The sequence below is a fragment of the Pristis pectinata genome, chromosome 2 (assembly GCF_009764475.1).
Source record: "Pristis pectinata isolate sPriPec2 chromosome 2, sPriPec2.1.pri, whole genome shotgun sequence".
NCBI classification, from domain to species: Eukaryota; Metazoa; Chordata; class Chondrichthyes; order Rhinopristiformes; family Pristidae; genus Pristis; species Pristis pectinata.
The window spans coordinates 114,530,266-114,553,103 of NC_067406.1; the positions used below are offsets into that span (position 1 = coordinate 114,530,266).

The window sequence follows — 22,838 nt, forward strand, 5'->3', positions numbered from 1 at the left end:
AAGTGATCAGAGTGGTGCAAATGCATAAATTCAGTTTTATCAAAAATCCAAGCTTCCCCACTGTGCTTGTAGAGATTTTATTTATCACTTCTGTGATGCAGTGTTGAGCAGCAAAGTAAAATATGTGGCATATATCAGCAAGATCCTGGGGCAAGGTTTCAAAGTGTGAGGGTGACCCTGACTTTGACTCTGAGAGCAGTGCAGGTACCTGCATGAGCTTCTAACTAGTTTTCCCATAAGTGGATGCATTGTGGGGGTCTCAAAAATGCAAGCATACATTGCATGCCCTTACAGATACCTCCCTGATAACTTCTTAATGAGTTATGGACTCATTAAGAAGTGATGCCAAATCACTCAGAAACATGGATAAAATTAGTTATTTCAGTTTTTATCTGTGTAATACCAACATTTTGAGCATTACACAGTCAAATTTCTAGGCCCGTGACAGCAAAGTCTTTAAAGAATAGTGTAAAAAAAACTGAATATTTTTTAAATTCATCTTGCTTGAAGAATAAATAATGGCCAGGACACCAAGGAGAGTTTATTTTAAAAAAAACAGAAAATGCTGGAAACACTCAGCAGGCCAGGCAGCATTTTTGGAAAGAGAAAGAGAGTTAATGTTTCAGGTTAAAGATCCCATGTCAGACCTGTGAAAGAGAGAAAGCAAATTAATTTTAAGTTGCAGAAGGTGTGGAGGAGCGATGGATAGGACAATGGATGTAATGTGAATATCTCTGAGAGGATGAGGCCAGGGTTACTATGAGAAAGAGCTGTAGATGAAGTTATCTGCTCGATAGGTTAGTGATGGCAGTTAGGAAGAAAAAACACAAAGGAATGTAAAACCTGCAAAATGCAGAGCTGTTGGAATTGTCCTGTTGGTAAAGCTATGCCCTCCCCTACTCTGTCTGCAACTTAAGACAAACTTGCTTTCTGTCTTTCCCAGTTCTGACCTAGGATTGTCAACCTGAAATGTTAACTCTATTTCTCTTTCCACAGATGCTGGCTGATCTGCTGAGTGTTAACAGCAGTTTCATTCTTATTTCAGTTTTCCTACAATCTACAGTTTTTTTTATTTTCACCAGGGAAAGATCCTCTGCTTTTCTTCAGATTACTGTCTTGGGTTCTCTTGTGCCCACCTGAGAGAATGGACAAGGCCTTGATTTAACTGTAGTAGAAATCTGCCTAACGATTTGCATTAAGTTTATTGCAGAACTGGTCATGTATATTTGTGTTAGAAGGAAAAGGATGTGATATGTTAACCTAGATAACAGAACACCATAAGAATTTATAAAGTCTGTTTGGACTATTTGAGGCTGTCCACAACAATGTTCCATCCCCGCCAGTTCACACCAGTCGTTCAGCACCTATTTAGAGGTCCTACTGCATCAAGAATATGTTAAACTTAAACACTCCTGAGTATGTCTGAAACTGTTATAGTATTACAGTCAGCCATAGTTAAGTTTGGGGGATCAGATATGGTTTTGAGTTGCACTGATGCATGTATAAAGTGCATTGTATCAATTGACCAAAGTTTCAATTCAAAGTTCCTCCCCACTTCTGTGCTGGTAACCTGACACAAACCCCTGCCCTCCCCACTGCGGTGCTGGTAATCTGACACAAACCCAGTCCTCTGCTGATGCTCCTGCAGCGATGATTCAGCCCCACTGACAAATAAAGGCTGGTGTTAGGTTGTCTGGGGCAAGCAATGTGACCGCTCAGTGCTGAGATGTGAGACTTGTGTTGCGCAGTTTGTGTGGCCTATTGCTGTGTACCACCTCCTCCACGTGATGACAGATCGTCTTGATCCTACAGACTCGTTTGTCACTGCTTTGTTTTGCTACACAGCTGTTCCCCCAGCCCAGAGATTTCTTTGTGGCTCAATAAACAAGGTTTTAATTGGACTGTTAATCCCATTATTCTGTGTTTAAACATCCTTTTATTATTAATTAAAATGATTAAATCTTGGTAGCAGGTGCCTATCCACGTATTTTTTCACAGACTTAGTGGCTTGGGTTTAGATGGCTTTAACGTATTTTTCAGGAACGTATCCTCTGCGTAACTTGGGGTTCAACAGTAATTTGAAAAGTAGCGATTTGTTGACAAACAGATTATTTTGTAAATCAGTGGAATGCTAACATTTATTATCAGATGTTTTATTGAGCAGTCCTATTGCATTGCCAGAGAGTAGCAGAACTATGAACCACTGAACTGGAAACTTCCCTTGTCATAATATGCATTATGATTTATCAACCACTATAAAATAAACCCATTAACAATGAGAGTTCAGAAAAAAAAGTGATTACCTATGTGTTAAAACAAAGAGATTGGGGGAACTGTAACTAATAAACCTTTAATTTTGAAGCAAGCAAGTAGCCCACACATATGACATTATTTATTTTGCATTTCACCTATTTATGGCTTTGCAAGGTCACTAAGGAATGATAAACCTTACTTTGCATTGGTGAACAAGGTAATGTTATGTACTATTATATATGGTTTTTTTTTGGTAACAGGGATGCATGAACTCATTGTATATTTTATTCAATGTAGGCAAAGGGAGTAGCATTTTTAACTTTTTTAGTGCTGTGGAGCTCTCTTCACTCACATAAAAGGCATATTTCTTATTAAAAATATGGGATATATATTACTGGGAGGGTGAATTGTAAAAATCATGTACTGCTGGCTTTATCTGTACTTTAAGTTGATACTGGAAGAATAACATTTATCTGAAATAGCTGCTGTTAGTGGCATATTGTGGTCTTTTATAACTATCTGTAAATTTATGAGAAATCTTTGTAAATTAAGCATTTGGAACACACATTGCAGAAGCAGCTCTGATCATCAGAAGTTGTGGCATGGATTCATTCAGTAAGATTCCAAGAATAGAGTCCCAGTCTATTCAATCTCTCCTAATTTGGCACACCCACCATCCCCGGAACCAGTCAAGTAAATTGTCAGTGCCTCTCTTGAAAAGTGTTTTTATTTAATTTCGCAAAGCCTACTTGCCATTGTTTTCACTTGTCTGTTTGGATGATATTATTTCCTTTGAACATATTCCAGTTTTTAAAAAAAAATCTTGCACCTTTTTTTAATTGCTAGATTCAGTTCTTTAATCCAGACAGCCCTTTTATGTAAGTTTGTTGATCAGAGCACTGAATTCATTGAACTCCACCCTTTAAACATGGGCTGTTAGGTAACTGTATTTAGCCATTAGGTATCACCACTGGTGTTTGGAGTGTCTGTATATTGATGAAGACAAACAACAAGAATTTTGTTAAGGCCTTATTGGGGGGAAAAAGGACAGAATTTCTGGAGTAGACATAGACTGGACTGCCCCCCCCCCCCCCCCCCCCCCGTCATGTACCTTACTGTGCACTTGCCACAGAGGGAGTGCCATGAAAATTTACTGAACTGGTTCTGGGGATGGTGGCTTTGTTAGATTAGGAAAGATTCAGAAGGCTGGGACTCTATTTTGAAGAATGAGAGGAGCTCTCAACAAAACTTACAACATTCTTAAAGGATTGACAGGCTGTATGCAGGGAGCATGTTTCTTCTGATTGAGAAGTCTCTGACTGGGGGCACAGTTTGAGAATGAGGGCCAGGCTGTTTAGGACATAGGTAACATTTCTTCTCACAGAACGTGGTGATTTTTCTACTCTGCTCAGCTGTGCAGGTTCAGTTATTGTGTCATTCAAAACGGAGATCGATAGATGTTTGGAATCAAAGGATATGGGAATAGTGTCGGAAAATGGTCTTGTGGTAGAAGATCTTGATGGTTTGAAGGGCATGTTTTCTATGTTCTTATTTACCCATATCTGTCTATTTGATTCTGCCTAAAAGTATCAGGATGAGTGAGATCTCTTTTGCTTCCTTCCCAAATGCTGACCACAGACAGGCAATCTGGCTGAATATCAGGCCTTCTATTTCTTTCTGAAATTAACATCTTCAGAACTTATCTGTGGAAAAGGAACCTCCTTCAGAAATATTGACAACAGAATTTATTATCTTTCCCTGCCTCTTGGTATAGAAAACACAAGATGAAATTTGCAACACCATTATGTTTTTCCCTTTTGCATAGAGAAATTGTATATTTCAAAAAAAAAGTTTACATTCTGAATATGTCCTCTTGATCCTAAATGAAGAAGAAAATATGTTAAGCATAAAGTGCTGGAAACTGAAGAAAAATATTCCATAGTTTACTGACTAAGCAGTTTGGTGCAACCTGGGAAATCAATAAACCTTATACTGAAATTGCATAAGACAACTTGAAATCTAACTCAGGAACTCGTCCAAGCTCAGACTCTGAGGTCTGGTGACAGGCCTTACGTGAAACATTATTGATGGCTTTAAAATGCACTGGAAATGGATAAAATGAATACATACTATGATATGTATATATTTTTGTAATTTGTATTTTGTTTAAGCTGTTGTTTTGAGCATGAGAGATTTTAGTTACTAAAACAAAGAAAGAATGACATAAATTATAAAGTATTTATGTGAACCTTGAAAATAGATTGTGAGATCATGACTTTGACACTTTACTCTTACTAAAACAAAAGCATGGAAATTGTCTCTGTCAGCACTTCACCAGAGGAAGGCTTACCACACCTGCTCGTTATCAACTAGGAATAGGTTGTTAATGGGTAGCCTTGCTAGTAATACAAATATCCTTAACTATTTTTTCAATAAAATGTCATCAGTCTCCCACTTTATCCATTTACTCACCTAATCATTTCTTTGAAAATGTCTTCAAGATCAAAGTCAAAGTTGAGTTTATTGTCACATGCACAAGTACATGTATGCACAGGTGCAATGAAACACTTGCAGCAGCATCACAGGCACATGGCATTAGAAACACAATATTCACAAGAAAAACATAAATTAAACATAAATTATACAGAAGTATACAAGAAAGAACACAATTAGAACATTGTAGTACAAAGTGGTCACAGTATTGCCGTACTGAGGTAGTGATTAGGGTTGTGCAGGGTGGTTCAAGAACTGAATGGTTGAAGAGAAGTAGCTGTTCTGGTGGTGTGGGACTTCGGGCTTCTGTACCTCCTGCCTCATGGTCTTCACACAAAAAATTTGACAATTAACTGAAGAATTAAATCTGTTAAAGAAACAAACACTGAAATCAACTTATATTAAGGGAGGTTAGAAAGAAAAGAGGATTACATTTGTATAGCACATTTCATGGCATTGGAACTCCCAGAAGTGTTTAACAGTTGATTAATTAGCTTTTTATTACTACGTTTCATGCTCAGTCCTGGGAAGTATTTTTTTACATGCAGGAATTTGTTGATTATTGATGGAAAGACAATCATTGCCTGAGATCCCAGTGGAATATCTTCGCACCTCAACTAGTGCCTAGTCTACCACTCAGCTGGCTGACTTTAGCTAACTCTGCATACATAAGTACAGACTTGGGTTCTGTAATACTAGAGAAACAAAGGACTGCAGATGCTGGAATCTAGATGAAAAACACTATGATTCTGAAGGAACTCAGCAGGCCAGGCAGGTCCATGGAGAGAAGCAGACAGTCAATTTTTTTGTGTCAAGACCCTTCTTCAGGACTGACGATAGGAAAAGGGGAAGCCCAATATATAGAGGGGAAAGCAGAGCAGTGATAGGTGGACAAAAGAGGGGAGGAATGGTTGGCACAAGGTGGTGATAGGTAGATGCAGGTAAGAGATGGTGATAGGCAGGTGCGGGGGAGAAGGGGAGAGCAGATCCACTGGGGGATAGGTCAAAGGTAAGGAGGAAAAAAAGGGGGGTAGAAAAAAGAGACGGGCTAGGAAAGGGAAGAAAAAAAGAGGCATGGGTGGGGATTACTTAAAGTGGGAGAATTCAATGTTCATGCCGTTAGGCATATCATCTACTGCATTCAGTGCTCCAAGTGGGGCCTCCACTACATTGGTGAGACCCAACGCAGACTAGGTGACCGTTTTGCAGAACAGCTGCGCTCCATCCATAACTGCGATCTGCATCTCCCCGTTGCCAGTCACTTCAACTCCCCCTCCCACTCCATCAGAGATATGTCAATCCTCAGCCTCCTCCACTGCCAGGAGAAGTCCAATTGCAAACTGGAGGAACAGCACCTCATTTGCCATCTTGGAACCTTGCAGCCTGAAGGCATGAACATTGAATTCTCCCACTTTAAGTAATCCCTACACCCACCCCCAACCATGCCTCTTCTTTTCTTCCTAGCCTATCTTTTTTCTACCTCCCTTTCTTTCCTCCTTTGACCCATCCCCCAGTGGATCTGCTCTCCCCTCCTCCCCTGCACCTGCCTAACACTAGCTCTTACCTGCATCTACCTATCGTCACCTTGTGCCCACCCCGCCTCCCCTCTTTTGTCCATCTATCACTCCTCTGCTTTACCCTCCTTTATATTGGGCTTCACCTTTTCCTATCTTCAGTCCTGAACAAGGGTCCTGACCTGAAACATTGACCACCTGCTTCTCTCCACAGATGCTGCCTGGCCTGCTGAGTTCCTCCAGCATCATAGTTTTCTTCATCTTGGGTTCTGTATCCAGGTTTTCAGGTTTGCCTACATACTGGAGAAATTCATAAACCATCGGGGGAGCTCTGGATACTCACCCACCAGCTGCGAATTTCCCAAACTGGATTTTATAATGGCAAGGCTGTGAGTATTGGAGTGGATTTGGCACTGTGCCTCTCTGAGGTGGTTGTGTGCATCAGGGAGGACAACAGAAGGCAAAGTTAACACTGAGAATGTTAGTAATTCTTGCCTGCTGTGTCCAAAACCACATTCAGATGGTTTAAAACAGTTGACTGGAAGTGTTGCCCAGATCTACACAGGGGACTGTGTCCTGACCTCCACATTATTTCTATTTTTCTTGGAGCTAATTAGGTATTTGTACGTGATTCTTCACTTCTTCCTGAAGGACAGTGGCAGCTAAATAATCATTGTAGTAGACCAGAATGGCAGCCCTAAATAACATAATGTGTTGAATTCTAGAAATTGTGATCGGTGGACTGTTTTGTGATACTAGATTTTCAGCTCCTGGAGGGAAGTGGAGGAAACACAGCTCGCTAATTCTTACATGGTAAAGATGACCACTCTGAGGTCCAATTCTATGAACCCTGTTGGGAAAAAATATGCTGATGTTGGCTGAGGGACTGGATTGGAGTTGGATGTCACTATCATAATAGTCTGCTCACTTTCTGTGAATTCAGTGAGTGGACTTAATTACTGTTTTTGGATTCTGTTCCACAAGTGAGTGAGATGGTGGGTTGCTACTGGGGAGGTAGACCTATTCTGCGGGTAACTCACTGGGGATGTTGATGGTGGATATTGGATAGGTTGTGGTGGTGTTGCCGGTGAGCTCAAGTAGGGAGCCGGAAAAAGCGTGAGGGAGTGATTTTAGAGATTGACAAATTTTGGGGGATATTGACAGGGAGCTGGAGAGATTGAATGTTGAGGATTAGCAAGAACATCATTTGAGAGGGTGTAGAGAGCAGTGGTTAGAGGGCTTGGTGGGATCAGAGGATAGATCAATTGATTCATTTGGAGAGCATGGGGAGAGTGGGGTAGCTGACGGACTCAGAGGAATGGAGATGTCAAGCTTATTAGAACAATGGTGAGGGTCATAGAGAGTGGTTTGAGGGCTGGTTTCTGGAGAGATCAGGCTTCTGGTGAGAGTTTGGATTGAATCAGTTGTGGACCCAGAGAGAATGGTGATTCGGTGGGGGGGTCTCAGAGAACCTGGGGATTAATGGAGGTTCGGGATGGCACCGGAGCGTGGCAACTCATTGCAAGCTGCTCTCTGCAGATCTACTCATTACTTTAAATCGTTCTACACTTTTAAATTTCTGTGATGCTTTACTCTGTATTCTATTATTGTTTTTACCCTGTACTACCTCAATGCACTGTATAATGAATTGATCTGTACGAAAGGTATGCAAGACAAGTTTTTCACTGTACCTCTGTACAAATGACAACAATAAACTAATACCAATACTGGTGGCAGATGTCAGGGAGTCACTAGTAGCCCAACAAGATTGGGGGAGGAGGGGAGCTCAATACTTCACGGGCACATCCCTCCCCACTATCGGTAGTATCTACATGAGGCGCTGCTTTAAGAAGGCAACATCCATCATCAAAGATCCAGGCCATTGCTATTTTCTTGCAGCTGCCATCGGGCAGGAGGTACAGAAGTCTGAAGGTTCAAGATCAGCTACTTCCCTTCAACAATTCGGTTCTTGACCCAATCAGCACGCCCCTGATCACTTTGCACTAAAATGGACTTCGTGTTTTTTTTTGTTCTAATTGTGTTCTTCTTTGTAAAAATTGTGTATAATTTGTGTTTAATTTATGGTTTTCTTGGGAATGCTGCTTATATGATGCTATACGCCTGTGATGCTGCTGGAAGTAAGTTTTTCATTGCACCTGTGTATACATGTACTTATGCATATGACAATAAACTTGACTTTGACGAAGGTTGCAGGCTGGGGAGGAGATTTGGATGGTATTGAATTGCAGGTGAAAGGAAGCTTCTATTCACATGAGTTGTTCTCGGCTAAGCTTGGAGCACTGGGAAGGTGAGAGCATGTTTTTTGTGGCCACAAGCAGTGCTGTCATGCCACTTAATCCAATGGTACTTAGTACCCATTGTTCCTTCTGACTCCCAAGGTGGCTGGTATTAAAGCAGGAGTATCAAAACAAAATAAAATTTCTCTCTCCTGAAAGTAGGTTGTTAGCCCATGTGCTGCCTCACCTCAGTTAAAACCGGAAGTAGGTGGGTTGGATTTGGGTTTGAAAATTTCTAAATTAACTTCCCACCTGCCCTAAGTGCAGTATCTAGTAATTGTTAGTATTTCTTAACTCCTGGCCATTGGTGCTGTGACAAACATACTGCAGCAGAAACGGAATGAATTGGATCTGTAATCTCTGTTGGTCGGTTACTCTCACCTTGTTAGCAATTGTTGGACATCACAAATGTTCAGTTCTACTTTGTTTGGGCATTTCCAGTATCTGGTTCAGAGGTAAAAGGTAAATGCATCAACGTCACAATGCCAGTTCGTCTAGCCAAGCAGTATCAACTGAATTGTTACTAAACTCAACCACCATCCCCATGTGTGTACAGTGCTACAGTATACACGATTGTTTTTTTTAACTTTGCTTTTTATATCTGAATAATGAATGATCTTAGCCTGAACTTTCCTCAATGTGTGGAAATATGGGGAAATTGCACCCAAAATGTGCCATCTGGTTGAGGTGAAAGTATACCAAAGTTTTTACCAAACTAATTAATGTGAGTCTGATCACTTAATCTTCTGCAAATGAACCAAATTGACCAATGTAATTAATTTGTGATTGGATTAATTTGTGATCAGGGCTAATGAGGCCTTAACTGGTAGAGTGGGATGAGATAAAAGCTGAAGAAAATATATTCTGTTTGGTGTGATTGGGAAATCGTTAACATTCTGCAAACTTTTACTGCAATTTATTGTGGAAAAATTACAAAGTAGAATATTTTAAAGGGTTTAGAAAATCAAGTTGTGAAGCCAAAAGGACTTGGCTGTGGGCTTCCATCTAAAATGATCAGTTGCATTTTTGTTTAGTAAGTGGACTAGCTAACATGCATTTATGTGTATGTATATTTGTTCTTTCTCAGGTCATTACGGATCTTAAACTAGACAGATCTGGTACAGCATGTTTGTTGGAACTGTGGGTTAGCAGAAAAGGGCGACATATGTTCTGCTGGCATTTTTCCGGCATGGTTTAAAACTGATCTGCTGAAGAACATGGCTTCAGCTGCCATGAACAAGGAGATTCGACAGGCCCCGAGTCTCTCAGGAGTGGACTCGGAAACCTGCACCATTGTGTTTAAAAACCATTGGGCTCAGGTGAGTCTGTATAAAGGTGATATTTCTTTTATCTAATTATAAGTACTGGGGCAAGGACAGACTAAAGCTACCAGAACAGCACTGCTTGTGGATCCTGGGAAGGTGGTAGAAGCAGCCTCCAGAGTTAGGTCTTTGATTCAAACATTACCTTCTCCCCTTTACAACCTTTTTTGATCTATATCCACAATTCTTATGATGCTTTGACAGCATTCAAAACTTTGATGTCTAACTTGCCCCGTCTCCCATTTACCCATTGCCCCTTGCAGTTGCTGATCTACAGCGGTTCCTGATTAGGCAGCACATTGATCTTAAAATTCTCACCTTTGTTTTCAAATCTCTCTATGGTCTCATCTCTCTCTTTCTCTGTAACTTCTTGCAGCCTTTTAGCCTCTGAGATATCTGTGTTCATTTAACTTGTATGTTACTCATTCCCAAATTTAACTATTCCACTACTGGCAACTGCTAAGGTCCCAAGCTCTGAAATTCTCTACAGAAGATCCTTGATACCTCTACTTCTCTTTCCTGTTTGAAAATACTTCAGAATGTTTCCCTTTTGATCAAGCTTTTGGTTACTTGTCCTAATATTCCCTTATGTGACTTGGTATCAAATTTTCTTTAATATTGCCACCGTGTAGCATCTTAGAACACTTTAAAGGAGTTATATCAGGGCAGTGCATTTTTGTTTTAGAAATGAATTGTTATAGGGTTCATTTTACCATATTCCAGTTTCTTTACATAACTTCCTCAGAAATATCAAGGCATTGACAATCAGAGGCTGCTGGTTTATTCAACGACCTTCCAATGATTATGCTGATTTTGTGAACAATCTTTTTAGAAACAGAAGGGCTCACAATCAAAGACAAATTAATTTGATATTGAAATTTGACAAGCCTATGGGTGGCTTTCTGTAGTTTATACGGTTCTTACATTAATTCACCACTGTACATGCTGACGTGCCTTGACATTTCATACAATGATCTGTCATTAAAAATTAATCCAGTTTGCCAAACCGAGTACAATTGGCGTTAAAATGTTACGTTAATGCAGATATCACCCTTTTAGTCTGTGCCCAACCATGCCCTGAAATATTGAAATATTACACTCTGCACTTAATTGATGGCATTAATTTTACAAATATTTCTTTTGGTCCAATTACAATGTAATAAAGTATTCTTTTCTTTGTTTTTATTGCATTTTAATTAAAATAACTACATTTTTTGTTACTTAACAATTGCTTTTTCTAAATACATTGCTTGTCACAACAGTTCTGAATGGGAACCTGTCGGACCAGATGAACTTGTCTCTGGATTGCTGGTCTGGGCTCGTTCTCTGTTCCAAAAATGTAAAAAAAACACTAAATTGTAAGAACCTAAATTATGGGCTGTCGGAATTGTTATAACTATTCTGGCTATAACATTGCTTATTTTGAGAGAGGTCTTGAAATTCCAAAACAACATCAGAAAATGTAGAAGTACTTTGTAGGTTCAACAGCATCTGTGAAATAAAAACTAATTCCAATTCCTTTGTTACAGCGAGAAGATACCAGTGATTAACAATTTAGATCCAGATCCACATAAGGAATATTTATTTTTCTCTCTATATCAGAATCAGGTTTATTATCACTGACATATGTTGTGAAATTTGTGGTTTTGTGGCAGCAGTACAGTGCAAGACATAAGACCATAAAAATTACTATGTTACAAAAATAAATAAATAGTGCAAAAGAGGAATAATGAAGTAGTGTTCACGGACCATTCAGAAATCTGATGGTGGAGGGGAAGAAGCTGTTTCTGAAACCGTTGTGTGTGGGTCTTCAGTCCTCGATGGTGGGGAGGGTTGTGCCGTGATGGAGCTGGCTGGGGCTACAACCCTCTTCAGCCTCTTTTGATTAATCCTTTAAAAAGCAGCTCATACTTCCATGGAGTTTATTTTCTTATGATAATGCACTAGTTAATCCTTTCACTTCAAATTCCTTGTATAGTAATTCAGTTATTATCCTGTTTATGAATGAATTTTACTACACGATTAATCCATTTCAGTCCTTTACTATTTTCAAAAGAGGCATAGCGGTGAAGAAGGCAGAATTTCCACCAACATTAATGGCAGCCACTCCCAATTCACTAAGTAATAACTGCTGTAATTAAGGCATTATGGCCCACTTCATCCCTCCACTCATCTGCTAACCCTTGTGACAATTCAAATGTATTAAACTAGATGGGTGTCCTGGTGATTCATTGTTTATCTAATGATGCTTTAAACAGGGGAGCAACCTCATTAGTCTGCAATTTACGCCCATCAACTATTTTTGATTCTTTTTGCCATTAAACTACACTAAGGGAAAATTTACAGTAGTCAATTAACACTCCAGAACCAACTGCAGCACCACAATGCTACCTATGAGTTAGAGGCAGAGGGTAAAAAGAAAAGCCAGGGCTTCTGCTTACTATTTAGTGCATTTGTGGCCTGTGGTTGAAAGAAATTTTGGAAGTGATGCATCTCCTGCTCGGGAGAGCTTTTTACCAACACCTGCTGTATATTGTCATTAGGAATGTAGAATAATTAATTTGACCTAATTTTCTTCTGAATTCCATTTGTGTCTACTTTCCAAAGCAGGTCAGTGGAGAGCAACTAGAAATAGGAACACTGGTGATTTTTCTCTTCCAGGGATACTGAGGCTACTTGGAGTACCATGCTGCTAATCCAAACGAGATTTAATTCTTAAAGACCGAAGAACAACTTTTTGTTAAATTTGACTAATTAAAACAAACCTTCCTTTGTTCAGGTGATAAAGATTCTAGAAAGGCACGACCCACTGAAGAACTCTAGCGCAAGACATGGGGTTATTCCTCCCGATGAAGCAAGTGCAGTCCAGAATTACGTTGAGCACATGATCTTTCTGCTAATTGAGGAGCGGGCTGAAGATGCTGCCATGGGTCCCATCCTGGAGTTTGTAGTGTCAGAAAATGTCATGGAAAAACTTTTCTTGTGGAGCCTTCGAAGGGAGTTCACAGATGAAATGAAAATTGAGCAAATAAAGATGTACGAGATGTTGGTCACCCAATGTCATCAGCCGTTATTGCACCACAAGCCAATCCTGAAGCCTTTAATGATGATGTTAAGCGCATGCTCTGGGACCACCACTTCATTTGTGGAGACTGAACTGGTTTTACTGCTTAACCAGCTCTGTTCCATCCTGGCCAAGGACCCTTCCATCCTGGAACTCTTTTTCCATACTAGTGAAGATCAGGGAGCAACTAACTTCCTCATTTTCTCTCTGCTGATTCCTTTCATTCACCGAGAAGGAGGAGTGGGACAACAAGCTCGAGATGCATTGCTGTTTATCATGTCTATTTCAGCAGAACATGACGTGGCAAAGCACATTGTGGATAATACATATTTTTGTCCGGTAAGAGTTTAAGCATTCAGTATAGGTAATTATGGCACCTTTTGATATTGGGAACTTGATATCCATGGATGTGAAAAATCACTGTTATTTCATAAAGGGCTCACATCAGTTCACCCATCCACAGCAGAAGTACTAAAGAAAATATTTCTAAATCCTTCTGTTCTTAAGAAATATCTTATTACATTTCTATCTTATATAGCTGCATCTTTGAAAGAGTTTGAATTTTTAAAAATTCACAGTACGAACTCATTCATTCTGTATGTCTAATACCATTGTTGGAGAAAGTAGAGCCAAAATGTCACATTTTTAAGTTTGATAAACAAAATACTTTTAATCAAAATAATGGTACCTTGGGCCAACACTGACTTTCTGTGCCAGTGTTTAAATTCTTCATTTTCTGGTCTGATCATGAGGCTGGCTACACAGCCAACTATTGGACGATTGCCACTATCCCTCTTATTAGGAGATGGTAAGAACCAACTAGTCATTACGCTCTGCATCAACCCACATCTCTCATTCTAGACTTTCCTGAAGGAAGGGATTTGAGCAGTGATACCTGTTTTCAAATTGGCTGTGCAGAGCATCCATTGTAAGTCATCACTGTAGAGTTGTGTGGTACTTGTTGAGTAGATCACACTCTACAGCCACGGAGTTGAATTTATAACTGCAGAAATTATGTGTACACTCCAGCAGGAAACTGACAGTGATATAAAAAGAGGCATTTGTGGTGAGTTTTTCTATTTTGTTTGCATCTCCAAAGATTGTAGCATTATTGTGTCATTTTAGCCCTAACAATATTGTAGATTTCAGATAAAATCTCTTGATCTGTAGTAGTTGAATACTGAAGGCCTGGATAGAGTGGACAAAGGGAGGATGTTTCCATTAGTAGGAAAATCTAGAATCCAATGGCATAACTTCAGAAGAAACGGATGTCACTTTAACAGTGAGATGAGGAGGAATTCCTTCAGCCAGAGGGTGGTGAGTCTGGAATTCATTGCCACAGAGGGCTGTGGAGACCAAGTCATTGGGACTATGTAAGGAAGAGATTGATAGGTTCTTGACTGGTAAAGGGGTTAAAGGGTTATGGGGAGAAAGTAGGAGAATGGGGTTGAAAAACAAAATCAGCCATGATTGAATGGTGGAGAAGACTCGATGGGCCGAATGGCCTAATTGTGCTCCGTATTTTATGGTTTTATGTGAGGGATAACAGGGATTAAGGGGCTTTGTTGGGAACTATACGTTCTCTTACCATAAATAAGGCATTATAGCTCCTGGTGGGTGGAAAGGGAAAGAAGTCCCACTGAGAAGAGTATGTAGAATTAATGCAATCAGAATTGGTCAGATTGGAGTATCTTTTGAACATTGTAATTTATTTAAAATTGCTAACAGAACAATCACATTGAATAATTGAATAAATTTGCAATTGAACTGGTTCCAGAGCTTTGTGAACACCACCTCTTTTGCCATTGAAACTGATTCAGTTTTGTTAGGCAGTTTGTCTAGTATCCTGTACTGGATGAGCAAAAATTCCCTCCGCTTACACTGGAGGTACCAAAGTCACTCTCTTTGACCCCTTGCACTAACGCTGTTCCTACCCATTGATACCATCTCCCTTACTGGCATCTTGTCTTGACATTAATTTGAGGTCTATGCATCTTATTTTATGCTGAGTTTAGCATTGAACCCTGTTTCAGTTTATCTGCTATTGAAACACACATTTATGCTAATGCCACAATCAGACTTAATTATTATAATCTCTGGGCTGGACCTCCATATTTCACCCTCTATAAATTTCAGCTCATCAAAAACTCTACTGCCAGTATTTTAACGTGCATCAAGTCCCATTATTTCTGCTCTTTGTAATCTATGTTAACTCCTGATCTGTTAACAACTCGACTTTTAAGGTTCTTTTCTCATATACTGTTTTCATATCTTTCCATGCATCTACCTCTCTCTACTTCAGTTGTTTCCTTTTGTCCTACATTACTCTGAGAACGCTGAGTTCCTTCGGTTCTGGCTTCTTGTGCATTCCCCTCTTCTTTCTCTACGACCCCCATACCCACCCCTGCCAAATATTGGCTGCTGTTCTTTTAGTTGTCTACCCTCTAAAATTTGCAGTGTCACCATTCTCTCCACGCATTTTATAAACCTCTGCTCCTTACACATGTCTCTGAACAAGTTCTCAGTCACACGTCCTAATGTTCCTTCATTTGCCTAATTGCACAGTGAAGTGTCTTAAAATGTCACCATGCTTAAAGCATGAATTAAATGAAACTTCTGATACATTTGTTAATAGTACATCAGTACCAGGGTGTGCCATCCAGTCATCTTAATGGGTTTTTTTGTATTTGAGGTTAATTCCACGGGTGAATTGGCTTTTATCCATTAAAGTAAACACATATTGGTTTATACAGTAACTCCAGTGTGTCTTGCAGTATAGGGCAAAGGTTCATTTAAAAAAAACTGGAGCTTCATACTGATGCCTCTGTCCTAAATGTTGATGCTTTTAATTATCTACCTGTAATGTTTGGAATGACCTAAAATAGCTGGGAAAAAGTAATTGTTAAAGTGTAAACCACTTGATGTGCACCTGACAAAAATGTCCTTGTTTCAGGCTTCTGTTTCTGAATTATGCCAAAGCTCAAATAATTTGAGCAAATATTGTTCAGATTGAAATCATAGTCTGGTTTAATGGGTAATAATTTTTTTGTTATCGACTCTCAGGATGTGGCCTTTTTGGCAAAGCCGGCAATTAATGACCATCCCTGACTACTCTCAAAGGTGGTGATGAGCCGTCTTCCTGAACCTCTGCTGTTCATTTTGTAAAGTTTCTCCTTCAGTGGTCTTCTGTAGAGAGTTCTAGGATTTGGACCCAGTGACAATGATCAGTGATATATTTCAATGTCAGAATAATATGTGACTTGGAATTGTGCCCTTTTCCTCTGTTGTGGTGGGGTTGTATGTTTGGGAGGTGCTGTTTGCTATGTATTGTAGCCATGGTGTACCAGAGGTAGAAACTATGAACCTTAGAGTGGTGGATCAAGTTCCATTCAAATGGACTGGCTTGTCCTGGGTGCTATCCAGAACCTCATGCATTTTGGAGTTACACTTCCTTAGACAAGTGGGGATTATTCCACCGTACAGGTGACTTGTGCCTTGAAGATGAAGAAAAGGCAGTGATTACCATGCAGTAGGGAAGGTCTGATGCTGAATGCCTATACCCTGATTTGCATTTACAGTATTGGTGTTCCAATTAAAATTTCTGGTAATTTGTAATGTCCAAAATATTGATAGTGAGGGATTTGTCAGTGGTAATGTTACAGATTGTCAAGTGTTGGAGGTTGGACTCTTTCATTGGTGATTGTCGTAAGCACTTATGTGGTGCATGGATTATTTGCCACATCAACCCTTATGTGAATATTGTCTAAGTCTTACTGCTATCAAGCAGGTATGTTAATTTCTAAGGAGTTGTAATTAGAATTGAACACTGTGAAATCATCAGCAAATGTTCTCTTTTCTGAACTTAAAAAAGAAGGAAGATCATTGATGAAGCAATTGAAGATGGTTGGACCCAAGATACTTTCTGATGAAATCCTGCAGCAATGTGGCAAAATAGTAGAGGCAAGAACACAGTGACGGCCATTGATATCAAAGCAGCAGTTTGATTGAGTATGGCATTAAGGTGTGCATGTAAAACTAAAGTCAGTGGAAGGCAAAGGAAAAATTCAACCAGCTGGATTCATATGTAACAAAAAAGAGAATGGTTGTGGCTGCTACAGATCGACCATCTCAACTCTTCGACATCATTACAAAAAATTCATCAGGGTAGGGTCTTAAGCCCAACCATTGTCAGCTGCTTCATCAAGGATCTCCCCTTCATGATGTCAGAAGTGGGAATGTTTGTTGGTGAGTAATGTTCAAGTCCAATTGAATTTCCTTGGATATTAAAGAATCTCAATGGAGCAAGCAACAAGATCCAGATTATGTTCAGGTTTGGGGTGATAAGTGACCAGTGGCTTTTTCCGCATAAGTGCCAAGCAGTGACCATCTCCAACAGGAGAGAATCTAGCCACCTTCCTTTGACCTTCCATTGGCATTATTGTGGCCCCACCGTAAAAAATCCTGGTGGTTGCAATAACCTGATACTTAAATGGATGAGTCACATCGCATGTCCAAATCGGAGGTTGTGTAACCTGGATTATGACTCAGCTCCTGACTCCCATGGCTTATTGGCATCTACAAGGGACAAGCCATGAATATGATAGTATACTCTCCACTTGTCTGGATGTGTGCAGTTCCAGCAACACACAAGAAATGCAACACCATCCAGGTAAAGAATAAAAAAAGCAGGAAGGTTATATTGAATTTTATATAACACTGGGATGGCTATGTGGAGTTTTGAGTCCAGTTCTGATCAACACGCCATAGGAAGGGCGTGAAGGTGCTCGAGAGGATGCAGAAAATATTTGCTAGAATAGTTGCAGGGATAAGGGATTTCATTTACAAGAGTTAGACTTAAGAACCTGGAGTTGTTCTCCTGGAAGCACAAAAATGGAGAGGACATTTGATAAAGGTGTACAAGCTTATGTTTGGTTTCGATTGAGTAAATTGAGAGACCCTGTTCCTATTAATGGAGGCTTTGAGGACCAGGGATACAGATTCAAAGTACCGGACAAAAGACCTTGGAGAACCTGGCGAGAAACACTTTTTTTTTAAAGCAGATCTTGTTTATGATTCAGAACACTCGGTAAAGATGATGCAAACAATTAATCAAGACTGTAGAAAGGAAATTGGATAGGTGCTTGAGGAAAAACAATTTTCAGGGCCATGTAGGAGTAGTGGAGGAATGAGACTGATGGGGTTGCACTCCATAGAGCTGCCATGGACTTGACATCTGATGCCTTCTTTGCCATAACTCCATTTCTAAAGTTCAATTAACATCACAAAGTGATTTATCTAGTTATTGTCACACCGCTGTTTGTGGGAGCTTGCCTTGCTGCTGCATTTCCCAAATGACTAACTTCAAAGTACTTAATTGGCTGTAAAACTCTTTGGGACACCTTAAAGGGATGTGGAAGGTGCAATTGAAATGTAAGTCTATATGATGAACAAGATGCAGAACTCTGATCTGAGAGAGGAAATGATTTGAGTAAGGGAAAACACTATGATGCTGGAGGAATTCAGCAGGCCAGGGAGCATCCGTGGAGAAAAGCAGGTGATCAACGTTTTGGGTCAGGACCCTTCTTCAGGACTGAAGATAGGAAAAGGGGTAGCCCAATATATAGGAGGGAAAAGCAGATCAGTGATAGGTGGACAGAAGTGGGGAGGTGGGGTGGGCACAAGGTGGTGATAGGTAGATGCAGGTAAGAGATAGTGATAGGTAGGTGCGGGGGAGGAGGGGAGAGAAGAGGAGAAAGGTATGGAGAGAGAAAAAAGGGGAGTAGACAAAAGAGAGAGGAGAGGCTAGGAAAGGGGAAAAAAAGAAGCGTGGTTGGGGGAGGGTGTGGGGATTACTTAAAGTGGGAGAATTCAATGTCCATGCCATTAGGCTACAAGGTTTCAAGACTGAAAATGAGGTGCTGTTCCTTCAGTTTGCACTTGGAATTCTCCTGGCAGTGGAGGACTGACGTATCTGTGATGGTGGGGTGGGGGTTGAAGTGACTGGCAATGGGGAGATGCAGATCGTGGTTACAGACAGAGCGCAGCTGTTCTGCCTTTCGCAGGAACCGCTCTCTCTGCGATTCCTTAGTTCATTCTTCCCCACCACCACCACCCCCCCCCCCCCACAACTCACCCCTTTCCACTGCCCCTGCCATAGGTGCAACACCTGCTCCCACACCACCTCCATCCAGGGTCCCAAACGGTTCTTTCAGGTGAGACAGATTCACCTACCCCTCCCTTAATATCATTTACTGCATTCAGTGCTCCAAGTGTGGCCTCCTCTACGTTGGTGAGGCCAAATGCAGACTAGGTGACTGTAGCGCAAAACACCTGTCCTCTGTCCATAACCGTGATCTGCATCTCCCTGTTACCAGTCATTTCAACTCCCCCTCCCATTCCATCACAGATATGTCAGTCCTCTGCCTCCTCCACTGCCAGTAGAATTCCAAGCACAAACTGGAGGAACAGCACCTCATTTTCTGTCTTGGAACCTTGCAGCCTAACGGCATGAACACATTAAGTAATCCCCCCCCCCACCCCCCTCCCCAACCATGCTTCTTCTTTTCTACCCTTTCCTAGCCTATCTTTCTTTTTTCTCCACCCTTTTTTTTTCTTTTCTTACCTTTTACCCATCCCCTATTGGATCTGCTATCCCCTGGTGGATCTGCTCTCCCCTCCTCTCTGCATCTGCCTATCACTATCTCTTACCTGCATCTACCTATCACCACCTTGTGCCCATCCCGCCTCCCCTCTTTTGTCCACCCATCACTGCTCTGGTTTTCCCTCCCATATATTGGGCTTCCCCCTTTTCCTATCTTCAGTCTTGAAGAAGGGTCCTGACCCGGAACGTTGACCGCCTGCTTTTCTCCACAGATGCTGCCTGGCCTGCTGAGTTCCTCAAGCATCATAGTGTTTTTCATCTAGACCTCAGCATCTGCAGTCCTTTGTTTCTCTTTGAGTAAGGAAATTTGGCCTGCTACTTTTGTCTCTATAGTAGCTTATGATGATGTTAGTGCACTAATACTTTGCTGCCTTGCAGATTTTAACATGTTTAAAATAACAAATATAAGTAAATTCAAAGCAATGGCAATTCATAATGTTGATGTAATTTTATTGACAACTGTATAATCTTTAAAGCTCATCTTGCAGCATACTTTTACTTTAGGATTAGGATTTCAAAACTTCCCTGATCATCGCCATAAATGAAAGATTACTTTCCTTGGGCACTGTTGTGAGAAATGCTGAGAAATCATAACAAAATACTGCTTTGGCACTCTTGATTTGTGCCTGTGGATATTCATTATTAAACAGCTTTGTTTCAGCTTGTGGTCTTCATGCATTTTCCTTGAGATCCTAGTTAAATGGAACTGAACAACAGTTTCCCGCTCTCCCCCCCCCCCCCCCCCTTTCTGTGGAGAGGTGGATGGGTATATTTGTCTTCTAAAACAAAGGTTCCTGTGCAGATCTTGCAAGATTGCATTTGCTCCCATTGCCCAAAGAGCAGTTTGTCAATCTCAATGTTGTGCTTTGTGTGGACTCAAAAATAGGCCTGCAAAGCTGGGGAAAGAGCAAGAAAGAGAAGATAAATTTAATTTATTAGCAAAACTGTGAAAATAGAATAAAATGGAGGATTAGCAGACACTTCTAAACAGGATGCAATCAATAGTAATAATCAGTTTTACAGTCATAGAGTCATACAGCATGGAAACGGGGCCTTCGGCCTAACTCATCCATGTCAACCGAGCTGCTCAACTAAGCTGGTCCCATTTGCCTGGATTTGACCCATACCCCTCTAAACCTTTCTGTCCATATACCTGTTATTAATTTATTGAAAATAATTCAAGTCCTCATATGATATCTGTTTAGAACATCACAAATAATGGACATACAGTTCAATTCATGTGGAAATTTAGATGGTATAATGACACAGCCTTCTGCGTCAATAGTATTATCAAGCCAAAACATGACTTTCATTCCTGCCAGGGCCACTATTCAGCTTTAATTATACAAAAGCACATTTAGAATTGGGCATTAATCCTGCTTCTGAAAGAAAATAAATAATTTACTTGCCATAAATGTCAAACTGAGGCCAGACTTTGAGATGACATACCTCATTCAGACTCTGTTCACGGCTTTGCGCAATGGAAGAGTTTCAGAGCTGATGACGTGGGTAATGAATGTCACTTTCTCACCGCCCAGCCTGCTGCTTATCTGCACGATTCCTTTGATCTAATAACAAAAGGTCACCCTTTTTTCATAAAGTAGGCAGTCAGCTTTAAAAGTCCTACATGGTGCTTTGTAGCTGGCAGGTAGGTGGAGTGATGGGATAATAAAAAAAAACAGGTGAAAACAGCTAGAAACAGACTAAGTGAAATAAATCTATCAAATTGGAAGCCATTCCATATTTGTATTTGTGCTACACTTGAATTGATAATGCTAATATACGATTTATATGAATAAATTCAAAATATTTCATACGTGTAAAACTCAATCTGAATTGTATAGTAATACTACAAAAATGCAGATTTTTATACCATAAGAGTCATAGAGCAATACAGCATGGATACAGGCCCTTTGGCCCAACGAGTCCATGCCCACCCATCTAATCCCAAATTCCTCCATTCAGCCCCTATTCCTCCAGGCCCCGCCCCTCCATGTACCTATCCAAGTGCTTCTTAAATGATATTATTGTACCTGCCTCAACCACTTCCTCTGGCAGCTCGTTCCATATCCTCACCAACCTCTGCATGAAAAAGTTGCCCCTCACGTCCCTTTTAAATCTTTCCCCTCTCACCCTAAATCTATGCCCCCTAGTTTTGGACTCCCCTATGCTGGAGAAAAGACTGCTGCCATCCACTTTTTCTTTGCCCTCATGAATTTTATAAACCTCTATAAGATCACTCCTCGTACTCCTACGCTCCAAGGAATAAAGATCTAGCCTGGCCAACCCCTCCCTATAACTCAGGCCCTCTGGTCCTGGCAACATCCTCATAAATCTTTTTCGCACTCTTTCCAGTTTAACCACGTCTTTCCTTTAACAGGACGACCAGAACTACACCGTACTCCAAGAGCAGCCTCAACAACGACTTATACAACTGCAACATTATGTCTCAACTCCTATACTCAGTGCCCTGACTGATAAAGACCAGCGTGCTATATGCCACTTTCAATGAACTATACACTTGTACTCCTAGGTCCCTCTGTTCCATTACACTCTGTAGTGCCTTACCATTCATAGTATAGGTCCTATGCTGGTTTGACTTCCCAAAATGCATCACCTCACACTTGTATGTATTGAAATCCATTTGCCACTCCTTGGCCCACTTCCCTAACTGATCAAGATTTCCCTGTAATCTATGATAACCTTCTTCACTATCAACAACACCACCTAATTTCGTGTCACCTGCAAACTTACTGATCAAGCCTTGTGCATTCGCATCCAAATCATTTACATAAATAATAACAAGGGTCCCAACACCAACCGTTGTGGCACACTGCTAGTCACCAGTCTCCATTCTGAGAAATAGCCTTCAATCACCACCCTCTGCTTCCAACCTCTGACCCAATTTTGAATCCACCTGAATAGCTCTCCCTGGATTCCATGGGACCTAACTTTCCAGACTAGCCTACCATGCAGGACCTTGTTGAAGGCCTTGCTAAAGTTCAAATGGACAAAAAAAAACTCTGAAAGGTTCATCAAGCACGACTTTCCACACACACAAAGCCATGCTGACTCCTCCTAATCAGACTCTGTCTATCCAAATGCTGGTAGATCCTGTCCCTCAATTCTCTCCAATAACTTCCCCACCACTGATGTCAGGCTGACTGGCCTGTGATTCCCTGGCTTGTCCTTGCTACTTTTCTTAAACAACGGAACAACATTAGCTACCGTCCA

General features: G+C 40.7%; 1 protein-coding gene across 6 annotated transcripts in view; it reads left to right on the forward strand.

Moving 5' to 3' along the window:
• fhip1aa (FHF complex subunit HOOK interacting protein 1Aa) overlaps positions 1-22,838 on the forward strand; it is a 132,200-nt gene that overhangs the window by 59,712 nt on the left and 49,650 nt on the right. For 4 of the 6 annotated variants that reach the window (XM_052010118.1, XM_052010117.1, XM_052010119.1 and 1 more), the window contains 2 exons: positions 9,645-9,876; positions 12,659-13,282. In XM_052010118.1, coding sequence (XP_051866078.1) covers positions 9,775-9,876; positions 12,659-13,282 — 726 coding nt within the window. In that variant the 5' untranslated portion in view covers positions 9,645-9,774. Of the gene's footprint in view, positions 1-6,827; positions 6,878-7,112; positions 7,203-9,644; positions 9,877-12,658; positions 13,283-22,838 lie in introns of those variants that run through there. The other 2 variants (XM_052010122.1, XM_052010120.1) reach the window with 2 other exon arrangements.